The sequence below is a fragment of the Chiloscyllium plagiosum genome, chromosome 12 (genome assembly GCF_004010195.1).
Source record: "Chiloscyllium plagiosum isolate BGI_BamShark_2017 chromosome 12, ASM401019v2, whole genome shotgun sequence".
In the NCBI taxonomy this organism is placed as follows: domain Eukaryota; kingdom Metazoa; phylum Chordata; class Chondrichthyes; order Orectolobiformes; family Hemiscylliidae; genus Chiloscyllium; species Chiloscyllium plagiosum.
This window is the reverse complement of record NC_057721.1, coordinates 69,660,997-69,684,586: the sequence shown is the minus strand read 5'-3', so window position 1 is coordinate 69,684,586 and position 23,590 is coordinate 69,660,997. Positions and strand designations below refer to the sequence as shown.

General features: G+C 42.2%; 1 protein-coding gene across 2 annotated transcripts in view; it reads left to right on the top strand.

Moving 5' to 3' along the window:
• Window positions 1–1,388: 1,388 nt before the first annotated feature.
• LOC122555394 (Down syndrome cell adhesion molecule homolog) overlaps window positions 1,389–23,590 on the top strand; it is a 662,754-nt gene continuing 640,552 nt past the window's right edge. The window contains exon 1 of one of the 2 annotated variants that reach the window (XM_043701364.1): window positions 1,389–2,124. In XM_043701364.1, coding sequence (XP_043557299.1) covers window positions 2,082–2,124 — 43 coding nt within the window. In that variant the 5' untranslated portion in view covers window positions 1,389–2,081. The remainder of the gene's footprint in view (window positions 2,125–23,590) is intronic. The other variant, XM_043701363.1, reaches the window with a different exon arrangement.

Here is a 23,590-nt window from a genome sequence, read left to right as displayed (position 1 = left end):
TGCAATCTTCTTCCTGACCTCTCCGCCCCCACCCCACTCCGGCCTATCATCCTCGCCTTGACCTCCTTCCACCTATCGCATTTCCAACGCCCCTCCCCCAAGTCCCTCCTCCCTACCTTTTATTTTAGCCTGCTGGACACACTTTCCTCATTCCTGAAGAAGGGCTTATGCCCGAAATGTCGATTCTCCTGTTCCTTGGATGCTGCCTGACCTGCTGCGCTTTTCCAGCAACACATTTTCAGCACCATTACCTAGTGGCAATCTCCTGCTTTTACACCCCCACACCCCCATAGACTAATGTATAGTGGTGTTGATTAACTCACTTGGAGGAACAGCTAGTTTGCAATGCCAAGTGATACCAAAGGTGTGGTTCAATTCATGTCCTAGTTGAGATTACCTGGAAGGATTCTCATCAACCACCACCTAGTCATATCTCTCTGAGGAGGGAACAATGCTATGGTCTGGTTGAGCTATAGCCACTTTACCATTCATTGTGTCAATATACCTTGCTGAGGGCTATGCACTAATGTTTGGACGGTGCCCCACTTAGCACTGAGGTATTAGAACAAGGAGTAACGATGTCTTGTAGACCTCAGATCAGCAAGGATGGCTCTACTGTGAGTTTCCTCTTTTTAACAGGGTCAGTGGTGTTTATTCTTACTGTAAATTTGCTAGCGAGAAATTACTAATCACCAACCAGTCATTCCTTCTCCCTTTAAGGAACAGACGATTGACAGAGGTGTTTGTTTTTTTCCGGCTGGAGGCTGGACCTGCAATACTGAGAAGGCAGCTCCGTCAAATCCAATTGGAAATGAAGGAAAGGTGGGGCGGAGCTGAGGCCAGTGACAGTGACTTCGCTCCAGGACAGAAAGGGTTAAAAGCAGTCGCGCTGTTGTTTCGCTTTCCCATCTTATCCATAAGCTTACAAAAATCAAGCTGCAGATCGCTTTAGTAGAGGTACAATATTTATCCAAGAGTTTAATATGATTTAATATTTATGCAGGCACTGTCCATCTATATTACTGATTTATAAATATTATTTGAACAGGAGTGGATATTTTATATAAATATTAAACAACCGCTGTATCAAACAGTTCTATTAAAATCACCCTTTTTAAAAAAAGAATATAATCAGGGACATAATTAGAAACGGATTTTCTTTTTAATGCATAAGTCTAATACTCACATTTAACTTCCTGAAAATATGTCACCGAGTATTGTAACTGACAATGAGTATAGAACTCTGACTAATATTTAATCTCGTCAATTTTCTAAGTAGATGTTCATTGCCGATCGATTCCAACCACCCCCCCCTCCCCCCCGCCGGCAACGAAAGAATCGACTCTGCCCCTTTAAGAAACAATGGGAGTTTGTCAATGATAAATAAAACGCTAAGCAGATATCCAGTATTGGGTGTGTTGTCCTTTATGTAGCATTCAGCTTGAGAAAGAGAGAGAGAGAAAGGGTGAGAAGGGTGCTCAAATCTGGTCTGCAGCAAACAAGAGGTTAACTCTCTGCTTTAAGACTCTGGGAGTGGGTTAATGGGTTGTGATCTAATGGTATCAGGCGCTGGTTTAGCGCTGGGATCAATGTGGTTTAAGCAGTGGGAAGATGTGGATGTGTTGGACAGTGTTGAATTTGGAGGCTGACTGCAGAGCTGACTGTAGTGCTGTACCTGTGGACCAGCCTCCGACCTGGTGCTGCTGCTGCTGCTGCTGCTGTTGTCAGTGTCTGTGTGTCCCAGCACACCTGGCTGTCTCTCAGGGCTGCAGAGCTGACTAATACACACCCTCTGAATCTCTGATACGTTTTCTTTTGCACTCAAGAGGAAGGAAAAGAAGAGAGGAGATCAGGTTTTAAGGACACAGCCAGGAAATACAAAATTTAATAGCCCCAGCATAAAGGGCTACCAAAACAAACTGGATTGTCTTCAGTGCCTGCTGTAGCCAAGAGCTCTCTCTCTATCTGTCTGTCTCTCTCTCTGTGTGGATGTTAACCTTCACATACAGTAACAATTTTCAAATATAGCAGAAGACGGTCAAGTGTACAGGGATCATTACAAGAAGGACAAAGCCTAGGGCATGTGGATCGTGACAACTCTCTTACTCCACAGCATCCTGAATGGTGAGTTAGTTAATGAAACAGCCCCTTTCCACATTAAAACTGTGGGATGGCAGTGAATGTTTCTTTACATTTCCCTCTACTCTGTGATCAGCAGGAGACAGAAAATTGCACTGTAATCATTTAAAGTAGCTTACCTAGCAGAGTCAGTGCCTGGTGCTATAATATGACCAATTCAAACAAATGCAGGCAAGCATTGTGCCTTTCTATATGCTGTAATTAATCTAAATTTTATATCTCTGGATAGCATTATGGAAATGTCACTGATGATTGATTGTGTGGATGTGGATATAGATGATAGAAATGTGATCTCAAATGGGGGAAGAGGCTAAAATAAGAAAGTGTGTTAAAATATAAGAATATTGGAACTGTATCTCACGATTGATATGCACACCAACACATATGTGCACATTACAGATATATGTTAAATGTATGTATCTTTGCAAAGATAGAGTGAGAATCTGAAAATGCGGCTTAAGATCGAAATTGTGCCTCAAAAGGCAAATGAGTTTCATGGAGATCGAGACACTAGATTTATTTATACTTGGGGGGGGGGGGGGTAGGTTGGCGGGGACAGATAAGAAGCCTCTTTGATGGGCAACTAAACCCTTTGAAGAATAAATGGAGATGGGAAATGTGGATGGTGTAAGGCAAGGATTGGAGTTGGGGGAGGGGATGGTGGGTGTAGAGTGTGGGATCGTGGGGTTTCTCTTTCTTAAATCTGGATATGCTTATAAAGCAAAAGGTAGCGATAATAGACAGGTAATTCAGATAGACGTACCAAACCACCCCCACCACCCCACCTCAACCCCCATCAATTTCCTTCATCAGTCTAAAGTATACTGTTGAAATTCAATGCTGAAGAGATGAATGAGGGAGCGAAGGTAGATGGCACGGAAAGATGGATAGATAAATGACCCTCAATCTGCAGCTGAAGTTCTTTTGACTCCTGGAGCTGTGAGCAGCGTCTAAGTGTGAGACAGCATTGCTATTTATAGAATCTCATTTTTAAATGCATTGTATTCGAGCAAAGTCACCTCAATACTAAATGCAAACTCTCCTGAGCTTTTCAATAACACACACACACAAAACACATATATATGCACATAACAGCAGTAACCCAGGATTTACTCAAATTTAATATCTAAATACTCTGTGAGGACTTAGCTTCTAAAATCAAAAACTTTCAAGGAAAGACAATTGATATTTTATTTTGTAGAATTTCCAAACTGACTTTCAAAGAGCAGAATGCAAATTATTTTAGACATTATGTGGCTTTAAAACAAAATGACCCGTGACACCTGCAATTTGTAGACACTGAACCATTTTACTACCAAATCATTTCTAGAGACCATCTATTATATCTTCACATAGTCTATGTAGATTGCCACAAGAATTCGTTAGATGCTCAGTTTATTTAATAGTGATTGATGTATCTCTTCTTGCAACAGCATTTTTGCTGCTTTTATTTCAAATTGACTCAAGAATTTTTTTTGTGTAAAAGCAAAATTCATCTATTTAAAAGCTGTCAGCTCTGATTGAAGTAGTTCTGACTTCTCTCTCTTCTCTCCAAGGCTCCCAACAGTTCCCCTCAAGTGATTATGCTAATTGGTGTTTGATCAAATGATTAAATTATAATTCGATTAATCCTGTGAGCTAAATGCTTCAAACACATTTCCATGCACCCCAGCTGCTTTTTTTTTCTGCTTTTTTTTCCCTACATTGACATGAAATTAAACCATCACAAACTTGATGCATTTTTTGAATACAAGCATACGAAACAAATAACATTGGATCAAGAAGAAAAAAACGCCTGGGTTTTTCTGTACCAAATGCCACTGTGTTGCTGTTTCAAATTTAAAGGCTATTGCAGACTCTGGCGGAAGATGTTAAATTGATTGTCTGCCTATGATTTGATTCCATATATATTCTGAGCTCAATTTCCTTGATCCTTCATCACATTGTAAAAACTGGCAACTTAGATGAATTAGAAAAATAATGAATTCTAATTTTGGACATCTTGGGCTGTGAAAAATGCATACTTTCATCTCAATTCTTATCAGGAGAATTGTTCAGAGTTTTTAAAAATAGATGATGAAGGGCTAACAAATCAGGAACTGCAAAGTAAGCTGATTAATGTGGCGTGGGGGGCAAACTGATAGTCATGTGTCCCAGTCCTTCATCGACTAATCAATATCCTTCTCATGTTATTTTTGTGTCTGTGATTTTGATATTAAATAGATAACATATCCATATCATAGAATAACATCTGGATGGGGGAGAATTACAAATCATTGCTGGCAAACTGCAAGGGTGGGGAGGTTCATGCCATTGTCGAGAGGCTCTGAGCAGATGCCCAGGGTTCTTATAACACCACCCTCTCACAGTTCCCTCCCTTAAATTAGGGGAAGATAATTGTCAGGAGAGCCAGTCCTCAGCACTGAGGTGCCCCTTCCAGCAGCCTGTTACAGAGCAGCTTGAGAATATACCCAGGCCAAGTGACACCTGCCTATCTGTCTCTCAGCAAGGGTAAATTGGAGGAGTACGGTGTGTGGTAGATTGTCAATAAATAAAAATAAAGAACATGATAGTAAAAAAAGTCATTTAATGGGTTGTTTTGTTTAGATTTTTACTTGTCCTGAATGCATTGTGTAAGAGAATAAAATAGCTATTGATTCTATGAATATATTATGCTAATATCGTTTCAGTTATTTGACAGCCTATATTTCTGGTTTGCACTGCCCTATGTTATTAAATAATCTGGACTTGTTACTGTTGATAAGAAGGAAAGCCTTTGCTTCACAGTCAAATTTTATTGAGCGGTTATTCAGTTAAGTTTAACTAATGTTAAACCTGAGCACCCGTAACGATACACTTCTGTCCCCATGTCCAGTGGGAGGATGTTATAGTGGCCTTATCTCTGCTGTTCTCCTTTCCCAGGGGAATGTCACACGATAATACTACCCTATACTATGTGACAAGGGGCTGTTGCTTGAGGGTAAATGAGCTGGAATATTTCGGATTACTAGTTCTGGCTCCTGGTGAGCTGTTTTGACAAGGATGTACGTAAGAACTGCTTGCAAAGTGAACAAGCCGTTAACAACCTTGATAATTCACTGCTTTTACCGCAGCGTGTGTTCAGAATGGATTCCAACCCATGCTTGTCTCCTCCTCCACCACCCCAAAAATAAAAGATTGTCGGTGGCATTCAGTTAATTTTGCTCGAGTGCCCATTTAATTTGCTTTTGAAATCATCCATCGCCTCCACTCGCACCACCCTCGCAGGCACCAAGTTCCAGGTCATTACCTCTCGCTGCCTAAAGGAAAAGTTCAATTGTAGTAAAAAAAAACGTCCCAAGGCATTTCTAAAGAACACAATCAAACAAAACTTGATACTGAGTCACAGAAGACGATGTTGGGAGAAGTGACCAAGTGCTTGCTTGGAGAGATGGTCTTTACGCAGCATCCTCAAGGGGGAAATAGGAGACCTTTCAACTTCAAGTCTGAAACAAAATATGGAATCCCCCAACCAAAGATTAAAGTCAGGATAAATCCCTCTGCTCCTCATCCTGGGAAAAGGGTCATATTTTCCTGGAGCTGCTGAGGACATGGGAATCATGTACATAACCCTCACGGCGCTGCAACAGGTCGAGAGTTTCCATAGTTTCTGCGAGAGAGCTTGTGGAATTTCACGTGCGTTACTTTTAGCGTAGAATTTTGGCTATAGTTTCGAATCATTTCATTGGAAACTGACATCGCCCACAAAATCAGTCGTGTTCTCAGATCGAATTAATCTTCACTGTGAGCTCCCACTAATTGTGCCCGCTTGCATAGGGAGACGGATAGCCATGGTTTAAAAGCTTATGAATAATAATTTTTCTTTTCACAGTCAAATAAACTGATCGCTCAACATCAATGTAACTAGAAAATGATGGTGTGTAATGTTTTCAGTGAAGTCAGTTTCAGTTCCCTGGACATCAAGTTACAGAATTCTGTGTACAGCTCTGGTCTCCCTGCTACAGGAAGGATGTTGTGAAACTTGAAAGGGTGCAGAAAAGATTTACAAGGATGTTGCCAGGGTTGGGGAGTTTGAGTCATAGGGAGAGGCTGAATAGGCTGGGACTTTATTCCCTGGAGCATCTGAGGCTGAGGGATGATCTTATAGAGATTTATAAAATTGTGAGGGGCATGGATCGGGTAAGTAGCTCAGGCCTTTTGTTGAGGGTGGGAGAGTCCAAAACTAGAGGGCATAGGTTTAAGATGAGGGGCAACATTTTCATGCAGAGGGTGGTGCGTGTATGGAATGAGCTGCTAGAGGAAGTGGTGGAATCTGGTACAATTTCAACATTTAGAAGGCATCTGGGTGACTATATGAATAGGAATGGTTTAGAGGGGTATGGACCAAATGCTGGCACAGGGGCCGAGATTAGGTGGGATGTCTGGTCGGCATGGATGGGTTGGACCGAAAGGTCTGTTTCTGTGCTGTGTGACTCTGACTCAATGACCAGCCATTTTGATGAAAATGCTCATTTATTTTGTGACAATCCCATGTCTGTTGCATCAATAACATTGCACCAGTTCACCACTCTCACATTTGTCCAGCACTGTATTTTTCTGTGTGATTTTCAAATAAAAACCGCATTCTAAAACCTGATTCAATTTCACTGGCTCATGGCAGATTTTACATTCATCAATATCCAATAAACTTGAGCGGCACTTGAAAGTTTAAATAAAAACACTTGTCAAAGCTCTTGCTATTTGGGTCCAGTTTGTACCCCAATGTCACTTGTGTCCAAAGCAGAAACTCTAAGGGATCATGATGTATTTTTGCAGCTCCTCCACAAGTCTGTAATTCCATCCTCTCGCATCGGCCTGCCCTGAGACACACTTCTCCAAGAGGAGATATTTTCTTCCCTTGTGATGCACAGCTATCATCAAATATTTCTCTGTCTCCAACCAAATTGGATTTTCTGACCCAGGGATATGACAGCATCGCAAGTTCAAAGTGCTCCCTAATTCTCCACCAGCCATTCTCATTACCAATTCCCATGCAGAATTGTGGACCCTTTATAAATACAGCTATGTTCATGTTTATCCTGTTCATAGAGACTAAAAACAAGGGAATGTTGTTCCCCCAAACCCCTCCCCATTCTCTTCCATTTCAGATATGTTTTAATCTGAATCATGGTTCATTTCTATCCCTTGTCAGTGTTTTAACATTCGAACCTGCAGGAAACTTGAAGTAATGCACATCTTTAATTTTTTTTCAGCTGATGCAAAAATTCTGCTGCAAATAACTCGAAGGAAACCAATCTTGATTGAAATTTATTTAATCACCTAGTTATGTTAATGTCAAATCTGGTGTATTTTCCCTTCTGAGATGTCAGCCAAGCGTGCACGTGACTGTTCAGGGCAGCCCTAGCCTGGTACCAAATAGCACAGGGTGCCAGGCTACAACAGAATCTGTTGTCCTTTCGGATTTCTGCTCTTTACAGATTCTCAGGGATAACTGCAGGCCTGTGTTTTCCATTTACATCACAGTTTCAAGAAACCATTATATTTTGTTAAATGCTGGCATTTGTTTGCCCTGTATAACTGGGCTGCAGCATTTTTTGCAGCCAAATGGGTGTGGGTAGAGATGGAATACAGCACAGTATAAACTCCGGTACTGTGGCTGCTGCACTGTGAATATTTCTGATGTGACTTTTGACATGTTACTTTCTGTTGTGTTTAACATTGAGGCAATTGCCACAGAAAATATTGAGTATTACTTGGGTTTAGCTCTAAAATCATAGGAAGACTTGCATTTCATGCCCACCCAAAGTGTTTTACACCCAAAAAAAGGTTTAATGCTGGAAATACCGCGGCCAATTTTTACACAGCAAAGTCCCTCAGATGGAAATGTGATAATAACCAAATAATCTGTTATTGTGATGTCAACTGAGGAATAATTATGGACCAGGATAATAGTGCGGTCTTTCCTTCTTTGAAACAGCACTGAAGAATCTTTTCTGTCCATCTCAGAGGTGCCCAACAGAACCCAGAGGTCCATGGTTTAACTTTTTATCTGAAATGGTTCACTTCTAACTGTCTTGTGTTTATTCAGTACTGCACGGTGAGAATCAGTCTATATTACATGCTCAAGTCCCCTGGAATGGGGCTTGAACGTTCCATTGTTCTTATGCAGAATTTGAGCAGAGCTACCTAGAAATCTTGGTTCACTTCTAACTGTCTTGTGTTTATTCAGTACTGCACGGTGAGAATCAGCCTATATTACATGCTCAAGTCCCCTGGAATGGGGCTTGAACGTTCCATTGTTCTTATTGCAGAATTGAGCAGAGCTACCTAGAAATCTGTGACTGTAAAAGGGGATGACAGTTCTGCGGTGCTGTGTCCTAGTGCCAGTCATGAGCATATGGTGGTCATGTTCTTCCATTCTTACTACTTTAGCCTGGGAACAGGTGCACACTGAGGCCAGTTGTAGTGCCCTGCTTTACCAGACAGCAATACCCCTCCATTATTACTCAGAGAGAAAAAAAAGAGAAGGAAGGAAATGAGAAGTAAATCCCAAAAATATGATTTGAGCTTATTCTGTTTGGCTGCAAGGCACTGGCTGTGAAGGCGAGGAACTGAATTATCAGGCAGCTCGTGCCTCTGTGGTTAGCACTGCTGCCTCACAGCACCAGGGATTGAAGTTTAATTCCACCCTCAGGTGACAGCCTGTGTGGAGTTTGCACATTCTCCATGTGCCTGCGTGGGTTCCCTTCAGGTGCTCTGGTTTCCTCCCACAGTCCAAAGATGTGAAGGTTAGGTGAATTGGCCATGCTAAATTACCCATAGTATTTAGGAATGTGCAGGGCATGTGATCAGTGGAGAGATTAAATTACAAATTACAAATTTTGTGGCTCAGTGGTTAGCATGCTGCCCCACAGCACCAGGGACCCAGGTTTGATTCCAGCCTCTGGAAAGTGTTTGATGTGCAGGTTAGGTGGATTAGCGATGGTAAATACAAGATTAGGGGGGTGGGTTTGAGTGGAAGCTCTTAAAATGGTTGGTGTAGATTGAATGGCCTGCTTCCACACTGTAGGGATTCAATTATTCTATGACCTGTGACTGTTATAAACTGACTAAGGTTTATACAAATGTCACGTAGCTTCACTGTTTATATTGTGTGTATGTGTCAGAAATCATCAGCTGTACCATGGGACCGTCTGATGGCTTTTGACATTGATTGTTGCTTCAAGAGAGGAGTAGGACAAGTGGGGGAGGGGCAAGAAAACAGCAAACAATGAGGTTCTTCATCAAGGGTCTGACGTTGACCGTTTGTGAGACAGTACATGAGCCAGGAATCCCTGAAGGCTGCATTAACTGACGTAAAGGAAACTTTTATATCAACATGCATGAGCCAACTTAGTTATTTTTCAGAGAGGCCGCGCGCGTGCGCGCATACACACACACACCTGAAGATAAATTGACCAATTCTACAGAAGAAGTGAAGAAACTAAGATTAATCAGTTGACAACTTAACACAGTTTTGTTGTAGCCTGCACTTAGACCCATTTCTTTTGAGTTAGCAGCACAGGATTGGATTATCTCCTTGCTGATGGCTTCAGCTTACTCAATTGAGGTGCCAAAAAGATCATCATAATTTTTAGCAAATTCTCTATGGCATTGCTTGTGGCATCTGTCAGGAAAGGGATGGTGCTGGGATGCTACAACTCAGGAGGAGTGCGTTGAAAGGATTTGGAAAGAACTTGCGTGATTTAAACATGTTGGTCATGTTTACCTTCTCCCAGAGAGATTATCTTTGAGGCAGGGTAATACAGGTACAGAAATCTCTGACCTCCAGTCCTCAAGAACCTCTGCATGTGCCAGAGTTGAACAGACGCCCTGGTTTGTTTTATAAAAGCAAAACACTGTGATCGTTGGAAATCAGAACTAAAAACAAAGAATGCTGGAAATATTCAGCAGATCAGCTTGCATCTGTGGAGAGAATCAGTTAATGTTTTGGGTTGATGTCCTTTCATCAGAATAGGAGTATTTCCAGTATTTTCTCTTTTGTTTTTGCCCATGGTTAATTCAGATATTTGGCTGAGGGTTATATTAAAAGTTCTGTCAGATCAAGCTAAGGTTTTAAGTTATAGAATTAATTTTCTTCTTTTTCCTTGGGCCTATCTTTAAGCAGAGAAGAGTCTAACAGTCTTTCTGGGGGGTAGGGTGAGGAGGCAGGTCCTTAGTCCAACGTAGCTGAACAGCAATCAAAACACATACCACCATTACTGATCCAAACCACGCCAACTGAGCAAGCAAGCTGCTTGAAGAATCTGAGTTGCTATGGAAGCAAACACCTTTAACTGCAAGTTGTAGCCTAGAGCTTTGGATAGTCCTTGGATAGTGATGGGAGGGACTTCAGTTGCTTTCCATCGTAGCTGACCAGCCATCTCCACTCTTCTTGCCACCTCCCATTGATGTATGTTGTGAGGATTTCCACATTGATCCACAGTCTGTGTGGCTGTATTATGAAGGCATCGTGAATGGCTGGATTGTTACTGAAATAACTCCACAGAGGCCAGAATCCCATCACCAGGTCACCCCTTATTTACACGTGCTGACACTGATCCAGCTCCCTCAGAGCCAGCTCTCAGAGTGAACAGAACACCTGACACTCCTGTTTATCTTTTATTTTTCTTATATTGTGCAGGTGTGAGACACAGTGAGAGACACAAGGTGTACGAATCTTTATTCAATTTCCACCACCAGGAAGAAAGGAAAACACCCGAGTGACCAGTGACAAGCAGTGCCCTTCACAAAAGGGCAATGCTGTGTGATCAAACTTTGAAGGGGAGGGCAGGGATTAAATCAAAATTGAGTTGGAGGGGGAAGTAATGCACTCCACTCCCTGCGGCGCCCACCTCTCCCTGAACAACTCCAGGGTGTTGGTGGATACCGCGTGCTCCTTCTCCAAGGACACCCGGGAATTTCCTGATGAAGGGCTTTTGCCCAAAACGTCGATTTTACTGCTCCTCGGATGCTGCCTGACCTGCTGTGCTTTTCCAGCACCACTCTAATCTAGACTCTGGTTTCCAGCATCTGCAGTCATTGTTTTTACCAGGTTCCTCCAACATTGCTGCTGATATATGCAAAGTGTAACACAAATAGCTTGCCTCTCATGCACAGACCATCTTGGAAGAAATTCATTCCTCTGTTCAGGTGGCAAAAGTGATGGGGCGACATCTGCTGTGCCCATCTCAGAATCTGAGGTTTCGTGATCGCAAGGGGAGCCCACAGTTTCCGGAACAGTCGGAAAGGCAGTCAATGAGCTGGTGCATTTTGCTCGTGCACCGTTTGCGAATTTTCAGCTTTCATACAGTCCACATGTTCATTCAGGACAGCCGACCCACCTGAACATTGTACATCACTGGACCTGATCTCGTGTCAACCATACTCTTACTCAACATTGGCATTCCTGATGTCATTCCCCCTCCCACCCCCCACCCCCGGGAAGATCAGATTTAACCTACTGCAGAGTATCTCCCCATTAGTAACTCTCTTGGACCTATCCCTGTAGTTGCATGAGATCTGATAATCAAATAGGAACTGGCACAAATTGGTATCAAGTGGAGCTATTTTTTAAGTCTGCTTTCAAAGCTTGGACTGTTTTATCTGCCAGACCATTGGATGGTATGGAGCTGTCCAAATACCCATTTGACTTTAGGAAATACCCAAAATAATGGAACAGTTTTTCTATCATAATTTTCATATTTGACAAATGAACCCTATGCACATCCAGCCACTTTGAGTGGGTGTCCACAATGACGAAGAAGATAGAGCCCATAAAAGGACTGGCCTAGTCAACATGTAACTGAGCCTAGGGGTTACCTGGCCATTCCTGTGAATGTGGGGAAGCTGCCGGCGATAAGTTTTGTCCTGGTTGGCACTCTGGGCACTGCCCCATCAATGCAGCTATGTCTGAATCCAGTCCTGGCCACTAGACAGAACTTTGTTGCCAACATCTTCATTTTGGAAACCCCTGGCTGACCTTGGTGGGGTTCAGGTGGTATCTGGCAGCAGCCTTTGCCTGGGATAATCACCTTTGCTTCCTCATAATAATGTGCCAGCATCGACTGTGATCTGATCTCTCTGGGTCCAAAAAGGTTTTGATTGTGGTTGTGACGCCCCTTTGGTCCCCCTCATCACCACCAGCTGTTTCAGTTTTGCCAGGAACGGATCTTTATGCATCCAAAGTCTGATATTGACAGCTTGGACTGTAAGTGTGTTCAGAAAATTTAAAACCATTGTGGACTCTTGCAGGGCTGTACCACTGGTCGTGCATCTGCCAATGGATGGCAGCTCAATGCATCCACATTTGCTATTTGGCCTTCTGAACTGGGTTCCAACAATTATACGCATTTAGAATTCGAGCCCACGGCTGAAATCGGCCTGAAGCCTGAACCTGATCCTCAATAAATAAACCTTGTATGGGTTTGTGTTCAGTTATTATTGGTCCTTATTCATGCTGCTTGTTGGTTTTCCCGGTTATTAACAATTCGTCTCGATAAATGGCGACCTGAGGTATACCTTTTTCTCTACTTTTTCCTGAAAAATTGCACAGGCTGACAATACTCCAAATGGCAGTCTTGTATATTGGTACAAACCCTTATGGGTGTTAATTGGAACATACTTATAGAAATCCTCATCCACAATTGCAAGTCCACATAGCTCATGTCCAGTTGTGTGAAGGGCAGCTCCCCTGCAAGCTTTGCATATAAATCCTCTATGTGAGATTGGATATTTATCCAGTTGCAAAAAGTGGTTTACCGTTTGTTTAAAATCCCCACAAAGGTGATCTAACTGATTGAACTTCACAATCGGCATGAGTGGTGCAGCCCTTACCCCAAACATGATTGGTTTGATGATTCCTTCACTTTCCAGCCTCCTGATTTCTGTCTCTGTTTTTGCCCGTAAGGTAAGTGGCACTGGGCGGGCCTTACAAGATCATGGAATTGCTTCCCGGTCAACCTGCAAGGTGGTCTTAGCTTCTTTGATAGTCCCTGGACCTTCCTGAAGAGCTTCCAGACTTCACTCAGGCAGCCATTTTCTACTTGAAAAATGTGGAGCCAATCAAGGTGAATCTTTCTTAACCAATTTCACCCCATCAAGCTTGGCCCAAGCCATTTACTATAATCAGTTTTAAATGAGCCTGTTGCTTCTCATAACAGACCAGATCCAAAGCTGTACTCTGATGCACTTCATATGATCTGCTTATAAAGCACATAAAACAACACTTTTCACTGCACCTTGAGACATGTGATAGTAACAAATCAAATCAAATCTTCATCGGTTGGTGTTCCTGGGTATAGGTTCTCAGTTAAGCTGAGGTCTTGCTCAAACTTAAGGGATGGTGTCCAGAACGAATTTTTAAAAGCTGATTCTGTGATCACTGAAACAGCCGTGCTGGTATTGACCTCCATGTGAACCGGGTGACCATTTAACTGGGCGTTTATTTTGATTGGATCTGACTTGAATATTGCTAAGCAATTTTACTGTTTCAAACCAAATGTCACTGGACTCTCCAGGGTGTGCCCACTCCTGGCTACCGACTTATGAGTTCTCTTCAATTTAGATTGAGTGGGACTCGTTTGCTGTTCAGAGTCCACGTACCAGCAGAAACTACAATGGCCTGAAGAAACTTTGAATTGTTTGGCCAAGGCCTGGCTTTGATTTGGAGTTTTGCTGTAGGATAATCTAGAGACCCTCTGTTCAGGATATGTCCTGAGTAAGGCCATGCAATTGCTTTCACTCAAGTGGCGTTTCTCAAGCTCAGTGAGCCGTCGAAGGAGCAGCGCTCTGAAAGCTTGTACTTTCAAATAAGCCTGTTGCACTATAACCTAGTGTTATGTGATTTATAACTTTATCCACCCAGTCCAACACTGGTACCTCCGGTGTTGGACTGGGTGGATAAAGTTATAAATCACATGGCTCCATGACAAAGCCAGTTGTAGCGCCTGTTTGAAGTTCAGTCAGGCTGCAGCTAGTACATGCTTTTGCATGGTTACATCATTAAGCCCACATATCTCAGCATCACATTAAAGGTTAAGCCAAAGTTGCATGTCTCTGTAAGTCATCCTAAACTGGTCAAAAATCTGGATATGGATTCCCCTGATTCGCAAATTGTCGAGTAAAACTGATGGTGTCTCAGGACTAGAGGAGGCTTGGGGTCATAATATTCCTTTATTAAATCTGTCAACTCTTGAAAGACTTTAGTATGTGAGGGAAAATTGGTCTCCCAATAACTGAGAAAGCTGCGAGTCTACAAGCTGTTGGGAGAATTACTCATTGCTTTTCATCTGGCGCAGCATCATTTGCCTGGTAAAAGCACACTTTTTCTATGTGTTGGGCCCAGTTTCCAATGGCAGTTTTGAATGAGTCTAGCTTCCCACCTAACAGCATGGTGGCAAAAATGCTTACCCAAAGGTGACTGCTGCGAGTGAATTTCTTCAGGAGCATGCTTTTCTCTCATCACCACTCAAAAACCTGCACAGAGGCTGGTTTGAAGTCACCCTTTATTTGCGTGTGGAGAATGTGACACTGATCAAGCTCCGTCAAAGCTGGCTCTTAAGTTGAGAAGAACCTCTGACACTCCTGCTTATATCTGTCAGCCATGGCTCCCTGATTGGACCTGATAACCTGTCCAATCAGGGAACTCAAATTCTATGACGCCCACTTAGATTAGGTTCCCTACAGTGTGGAAACAGACTATTTGACCCAAGTCCACTGACCCTCTGAAGAGTAACCCACCCAGCCCCATTCCCCTACCCTATATTTGCTTAATTCGTCTAACCTACATATCCCTGAACACTATGGAAAATTCAGCATGGCCGGTTCACCTGACCTACACATCTTTGAATTGTGGGAGGAAACAGGAGTGGCCGGAGGAAACCCATGCAGATATGGGGAGAATGTGCAATCTCCACACAGACAGTTGCCCGATGCAGGAATCGAACCTGGGTCTCTGGCGCTGTGAGGCGCCAGTGTCAACCACTGAGCCACCATGCCACCGTCCACTTGGCTGACCTCATTACAATGACTATAGTTATCATTGATTATATTTAAGGCTGAGGTAGACAGATTTCTCATCAGTAAAAGAATCAAGGGTTAAGGGGAAAAGGCAACAAAGTAGACTTGAGAGTAATCAAATCAGCCTTACCTCATTGAGTGGCAAAACAGCCTTGATGGGCTGAATGGCCTACTTCTACTCTTGCACCTTATGGCCATAAACCCCTGGAGTGGGACTTGAACCCAAAGCCTCCAGCTCAGTGGACAACAACACCCTTTATTGAACAGGTTTAATAATAACACAAAAAGTGAAGAAAAGGGGATAAAAGGGAAACCAACAATGATAATATGCAGAGTCTAAATATTGTCCCTGAGGAGATAAATTGTTGCACCATAATGCACAGACTGCACTAACGCTTACAATAAAACTAGAATTGAAGCAATTGATTTGGTCGTAACTTTAGATTCTTTTTTTTCAAAGAAATTCGGAAATCAAGGCAGCTTGTCTCACATTGTTCAGAAATAGTAACAATCCACAGTGCTTAACAAAATGGAAATTAGCATGGAAATAGGCAATGAGGGCAATGAGGGCTTGTAGTGCATGAAGCTTGAATACTTTTTGAGAGTGTACCAGGGCAAAATGTCATGTGCCCTTCATTTAAATACAGTTTTCTGGAAGTAACATAAAACTCCAGCTCTTGCCTTCTCTCCTGCTGAGGAACCAGGAAAAGCCCGCTCCATGGCACCAGGATTTTGGGCTCTCTGTGCTGCTACAGAGAAAATAATTGTTCAGGAAAATGATCACTTCAAGTTAAGATATGGAAATATGGAATAGGTCAGCCAAATAAAAAAGACCAGGATGAAAAGGTACCAATTGCTATAATTGTGGTTCATTCCCTTCATTTCAAAGTCATAGTGTAGGTCTGAATCAACAAGTCTTGTTTTGTCTGGACATGGACTAGTTTGTTACCAATGGAATTGTTAGTGTGACTGAACATTGTACAATCGCAAAAACTCGTGATTCTCACTTCTGACGTTATGATGGAGGGTGGGTCATTGAAGTCATTGAAAATGATAGAACGAGGACACTACCCTGAAGAACTCCTGTCGAAATGCCCTGGGTTGGTGATGTCATTTCCTGTGATGATGTCACTTCCTATGGTGATGTCATGTTCTGTTCTTTTTCTCAGGGGTTGGTAAATGCGGTCCAATAAAATGTGTTTGTTGATAGACTGACTTGGACCCCATTTATCACCCCCTGAGAAAAAGAACAGGACATGACAAGCCACAGGAAATGGCATCACCACAGGAAATGATATCACCAACCCAAGGAAACTCAAACATATAAATAGAAAGCAGGAAACACCAGCAGTGCTTCGTCTGGAGGCTCACTGAATATGTTACCTAGTATGGTGATGAAATATCTGAAAATTCATCTTCCTGCTCAGCAAGCAAACCTACATCCAGGACCTCAACCTGAGCTACAAATCTCCTCAAAACTTGCTAATGTGTACCATCTACAAGATGCACAACAAGTAACACACCAAAGCTACTTCAACAGTACCTTCCAAAGCCATGACTTCTGCCACCTTCAGGGACATGAGCAGCAGATGTATGGAAACGCTAAACCTACAAGTTCCCCATCAAGTCACAACCTTCCCAATGTGGAACTATGTGACCCAACAATAGTGAAGGAACTCTCACTATGAATGGAATACAGTAGCTCAAATAAGGAGTTGCTACCATCTTCTCAAGGGCTAATAGAGATGAGTAATAAATGTGGCCACAGCCTGAGATACCACATCAGTAAAAGAATAGGCCAGTTAGCTTCATGTCTATAATTGGGAAAATGTTAGGGTCTATTACAAAGGATATCATAGTATTAATAATTCTATAATATGATTAAGCTTCGTGAAGGGAACATCATGCCTGTCAAATTTATTAAAATTATTTTTGAGGAGCTAACAATCAGGCAAGATAAATCGGAAACAGTGAATGTATTGTATTTGTAGTTTCAAAGAGCATTTGAGAAGGTACATTAGGCTACTTAAAATAAGAGCCTATGGTGTTGGTGGTAACATATTAAGATGGATAGATGATTGGCTAACTAATAGAAGACAGAGAGTTTGATAAGGGGCTGTATTCAGGATGTAACTCGTGAATGCCACATGGATCAGTGCTACGGCTGCAATCATATCTTTACTATATATATTGTATATATATATGTAAATTACCTGGATGAGCTAAATGAATGTACTACAGTCAAGTTTGCTGATGACACAAAGTAGGTGGGAAAGCAGTGGTGCAGATGACTGAAATAATCTGCAGATTGATATACATAAATAAAACAAGTGGGCAATAACTTGGCAGATAGAGTATAAGATGGATTAATATAATGCTATACACTCTGGCAGGAAAAATAGAGGAGCTGAATATAATTTAAATGGAGACAGACTGCATAAAGTTAGAGAGCAGAGAAACCTGTAAGCCCATATCCAGGAATCACAAAAATCTAGCATCTTAGTGCAGTGGGTAGTTGGGAATGGAAAATAGAATTTGGCCTTTATTTTGGAGGGAATGTAATATAAAAGTAGAGGGGATTTGCTCAAACCATGCAAAGCACTAGTCCCATGACACCCACAGTTGGAATACAATGAATAATTTTAGGCCACTCATCTAAGGAAAGATATATTGGTATTGAAGGCAGTCTTGAGAAGATTCATTAAGCTGATACCAAAAATGGAGGGATTGTCTCATGAGAGGTTGAGTAGGTTGGCCCTGTACTTAATGGAATTTAGACGAAGGAGAGGTGACCTCATCGAAATCATACAAGATTGTGAGGGAACTTGAAAGGGTAGATGCAGAATATGATGTTTCCCTTTTGGGAGAATCTAGGATTAGAGGACATAATCTCAGAATAAAGGATCTTACGTTTACAACAGTGATGAGGAGGAATTTCTTCTCTTGGAGGTTGGTGAATCTGTGGAATTCTTTACCCAAGAGGGCACTGTTGAGGCTGGACCATTAATTATATTCAAGGCCCAGATAAGACAGACATTTTTAATTAGTAAAGAATCGAAGGTTAAAGGGAACAGGCAGGAAAGTGAAGATGTTGATTATCATATCAGCCAAGATCTCATTGAATGGCTGAGCAAACTTGATGAGCTGAGTGGCCCACTGCTGCTACTACATCTTGTGGTCTTTAGAAGAAGAGGTGAAATTGCTTCACATTGACTCTCAGGTAATATATTTAATTGACAACGTAGGCACTTTCAGGCCATGCTCTTTATATGTGCAGAATTCATTATTTGTCAGAGTGATCTTTGTGCATGCCTGCAAGCCTGTAGGTACAGAGCTCACTTCCTGATAACTGACAAGCCATACTGCAACCAGGCTTTAGGATTGAAACTGCAGATGGGAACCCCTGCCACTACTCAGTTGTCACCAGACCCTTGAGTAAGCTGATGTGTGTTAGCCACTTCATGTCCATAGCATACTGACTGACCTGGCAGACCATTATTACCTCCACTCGATGAAATAGCTTAGTAAATATTAGTTTTTTTTAATTTTCCTGTGGGTGAAAAGAAAGGTATCAGTGTTGGCCACAGCACACTGTTTAAACATTTTTTACTTGTGCTTTCTTTCTTTAAAACATGTAGATTAGATTCCTTACAGTGTGGAAACAGACCCTTCGGCCCAATAGGTCCATACTGACCCTCCGCAGAGCAACCCATTCTTCTACATTTACCTCTGACTAATGCACCTAACACTATGGGCAAATTACCTAACCTGCACATCTTTGGACTGTGCGAGGAAGCCAGAGCAAACCCACACAGACACGGTGAGAATATGCAAACTCCACACAGACAGTTGCCTGAGGCAGGAATTGTCCCTGGCTCTGTGAGGCAGCAGTGCTAACCACTGAGCCACCATGCCGCCCCTTGGTAGTTTTAAATAAAATTGTCCTTTTAATAGGTGATAGAATGGATCGCTAGAGGAATTGAAATAAATTTGAAGGTTACCTCATTTGTGAGAAAGGCCTAATTAACTACCTCCAGCCTGCAACCTACCATGAATAATTCAACTTTTCACCAATTGTGAAATAACCTTTTGATTCCAATGGGTTGTTTAGGAATACGCTCACTTTAATTTTCTTGAAAAGTTAATTTCTTTTTGCTTTGCTTTTACTACAACATGGAGGAAAAGATGTCTGATCGGTCTAAAATCTTAACAATGGGACGTTAAGCATTCCCTATCAAGCCATCACTTAGAAGGGAAGATTCTGTAAATCAGTATTTCTGAGATAGCTCACTGTTTTCTGATATCACAACAGTACATGGTAGACCTTTTATCTGACATGTAATATTACATGAAAACCTTATTGGCCCTTTGTGCTTAATTGAAGATGCGAGAGCAGAATAAAAGGTTGTCAGACGTATGACAATTGGGTGAACTTTCAGAGAGCTGATGCCTTTGTGAAGAGCCACTCCCTGACATCTGTCAGCGAATGAGGGACATGTAAACCTGAGCATGGTGCTTTGGTTAGCGTCTGCCACAAAAGTAACCACTCCTGCCTTCATTTTCATTTTGCAGTAAAAATCCTTTTTTATCAAACTGTCAAGTGTGAGTGTTTTGTTTTAAAATAGCAGTTAAATATCAATAAACCCCAACAGAGAGTTAACATTTGTGTTTGAAGAATGATGGAAAGCAACCAATTTCTGATAAACATCTCTTGTTTCGCTGCCACAATTGTCGTCTTCACTTCGGCTGCTTCGGAGAAGATCAGATATATTCTCTGCTCGCCGGACAATGTAAAGGAATGTGTCTGCATGGGGGAAAAAAAAGCTTTGCAAACCTTTTATTGTTTGTTGTACAAAAACATGACACTCTGAAGGCAATTGCTTTGAAACACATCATTGGATCATTATGATGAAAATCACTTGGCTCTTCCTGCCACCCAAACACTAAAAAGGCTTGCCAGACACTGTTTTTGTGAAAAAAAATCTTTTACAACTGAGTGAAGCCCCCTTCTCCCTTCCACTTGACAACTTAGAGCTTGAAATTGAAATTTCTCCTTTTGAGGATGCCAGTTCAAAAGAAATGGAAGATCATTTTGAGCATAGTTTGACATTTTGGTGAATTTATAGCTGGGAGGAATTTAATCAACTTAGTTCACTCGAAAGGTGCTGTTAGGGAGGGTGCTAGTGATTGTTGTGAAAGGTGCCATCTTGCAGGTGAGGCATTAAACTGAGGCCCAGACTGTGCTCTTGGTAGTGTGCTCATGGGTGGCACGGTGGCTCAGTGGTTAGCACTGCTGCCTCACAGCGCCAGGGTCCTGAGTTCGATTTCCACCTATGTGGAGTTTGCACATTCTCCCCGTGTCTGCATGGGTTTCCTCCCACAATCCAAAGATGTGCAGGTCAGGGGAATTGGCCATGCTAAATTGCCCACAGTGTTAGGTGCCTTAGTCAGGAGTAAAAATATAGGGTAGGGGAATGGGTTTGGGTGGGCTTCTATTCGAAGGGGTGGTGTGGACTTGTTGGACCGAAGGGCCTGTTTCCACACTGTAGAGAATCTAATCTAAAAAAAAGGTCCCATGGCAGGATTTTAAAGAGCTGTGGGGTTGGGGTGGGGTGTCTTCTCGAGTCTCAGCTAATGTCTCTCCCTTAGCCTTATTTCTCGTGTTGTTGTTTGATGTACCTTATCTCACAAGCACATAGGATGCTGCATTCTTTAACTGCCATGAGCTAATTGTTAATCAGGTCTGGATTATGATGACCATTTTAATTATATACAGTACTTTACTAGCCACCGTACACTATCTGTGGAGATGTTATTATTAAAATGCATCATTCTGTAATATGTTTTATTTCTTTACAGACATCCACTAAGAGTAACTGCATAAGTCACATTGGACTTTTATTTCAATCTGAATTTTTTAAATCTGTTTTTCATGGGTTCTTGTTTGTGATTCCAGTTATTTGTAGTGGCTGAATACTTGTCAATCTTTTGGATTTGCCAATTTACTAATCTGTTCCATATCCAGGCCAGGTAAGATTTCCCAAATTTTAATGTTCCTGTGAATGCATTTTGACAGAGGATTCACTCAACCTTTCCAGATCACCTTCAGCAAAGGCTTTCCCTGTAGAATATAGCTGTGTCAGGCCCAAGCCTTCCTGTTTTTAAATCAATGAAATGGGCACGGCAATGTTCTATTTCAAATATACACCTTTATATTTTAAAGAAGTATCCCATCGTCAAAGGCTCCCTGATGCCCTCGTGTGAATTAGAGAGTGGTAAATTGCAACATGGTTCGAGAAATAACTGCAGCTCTTTTTAAGGATTTTGGCCTCAATTGCTTCTTCAGCAGGTTGCTGTGCGTGCAATGACTGGGCTTTTTGCCTACAAAAAGAGAAATTGTACAGCTAATATCCTGAGGACATACACATGTAACACTCCTTGCATGTTTATAATGTTAATGGCGGTGAATTTGCAAAGCATACATTCTCCGAGGTTATTATGGGACTGACTGGTGTATTGTTTGCCACAGGCCAAAGCAGAACATTGTACTCCAGAGAGTTTGTAGACACCACAGATGCTCCCAAAGAGCTGTTCTTTAATTACACTGCATTTTGACAGGAATTGTCATCTCTGCTCTCTGTTTAGGAGTTGCCTGCCTGACAAGTGACAGGGATGAGAATGGCCTTCTGTTTGCGAGGTGACAAGGCGTGCAAATGTTCCTCCTCAGCTCCTGAATATTTAAGCCCATGGAAGCTGCTTAATGGGACGTCTTGTGATTGGGAACTCCCTCATAGACTTCACCACTGCCCCAGACAGCAGTGGAACACCAATTTGTTACTTATACGATTTACTTTAAAAGGATCAGAATTTTTTTTTTGCTCGGCAGAGGGCTTTTGTCAATCAACTGTCCCATATAACTGGCTGCTGTACAGACTGCCGCTGCACTAAAGCCATTGAAAAGCTAATAATACAGCAGGATGACCACTTTGTGATGGTCTCTAATGATCTCCTTAAACGTGATTCAGGTAACTTCACCTCTGAGTGACGATTGAAAGCGAAACAATCTAATTTCAGGGATATGTCAATGGTTCAAATACCCTGCACCAGAGACTTATGCAAACATTACAAACTACTACAGTCTGAGGCAGTACTGAGGGAATGCTGCATAGTCAACAGTGGATGAGTCCTTAAACTGAGGCCCCATCTCTTCCACCCTTGGGTGAACGCATAATGTCCTTCAGCACTTTTTTCTTGAAGAAGAGCAAGGAGTTTAATCCCAGGCCAATACTTATCCCTTAAGCAGAACAACACAATCTGGTCATTTATCTCACTGTATGTGGGAGCTTGCTGTGCGCAAATTAATTGTGTCATTTCTCCTGAGACATTATTTGCATCTAACCATTGATTCATCAGCCACAACATGCTATTGTATGAAGTCGTGAAATGATCTATACACACAGCATATGCAAACCCTATATCACTGATCTGCAAGCTGCGACAATATTCTTCAAGTCTGACCTCCTGATTTGTCAAAGAGCATTTTTAAAATTCCATCACATTTTGCCTTGGACGTAGCCATCTGAAACTCTCCACGCCTTTCTGTCCTCAGCTCTGCAGTGTTATACATCAGTGCAGGATATTGCAGCTAGCACTCTGTGACTTCACTGCCTATCAGGGAGAACAGTTTGCTTCAGTGAAGTGTGTCCCTGTGTAGTCAGCAGGAGCTTGAGATTTCAAGTAGCAGTTCTGCCCTCATTTCTGTGTTGATTTCTCCCCTATTCACTACAAGATCCTTGGTGGCCTTTAGTTCATCACCAAGTGGCATTTTCCCTCTCCCCACCCTTTTTATGAGTTAACTTTACCATAGAGGAAATCACAGTCAAATCAAACTCTGCCTTTATATGACATCTACACTAAGTAATACATGGGGGAATTGAACTGAGCATCTCCTGAAGGTGCGATGCTTAACTACAGAGTGCTTAAACCTACAAAGGCACTGGGCTCAGTGGCTCAGTGGTCAGCGCTACTACCTCACAGCACCAAGGGCCCGGGTTTGATTCCAGCCTGGGACAACTGTCTGTGTGGATTTTGCACATTCTCCCCTTGTCTGCTTGGGTTTCCTCTGGGTGGTCCAGTTTCCTCCCACTATCCAAAGATGTGCAGGTTAGGTGAATTGGCCATGCTAAATTGCCCATAGTGTTCAGGGATGTGCAGGTGAAGTATGTTAATCAGGGGTAAATGTAGAGTAATAGGGTAGGGGAATGTGTCTGGGTGGGTTACTCTTTGGAGTGTCAGTATGGACCTGTTGGGCCAAATAGCCTGTTTCCACTCTGTAGGGATTTTATGAAAACCTCCGTTCAGGATGTAATGAATGCCTCTTCTCAGCTTCGCC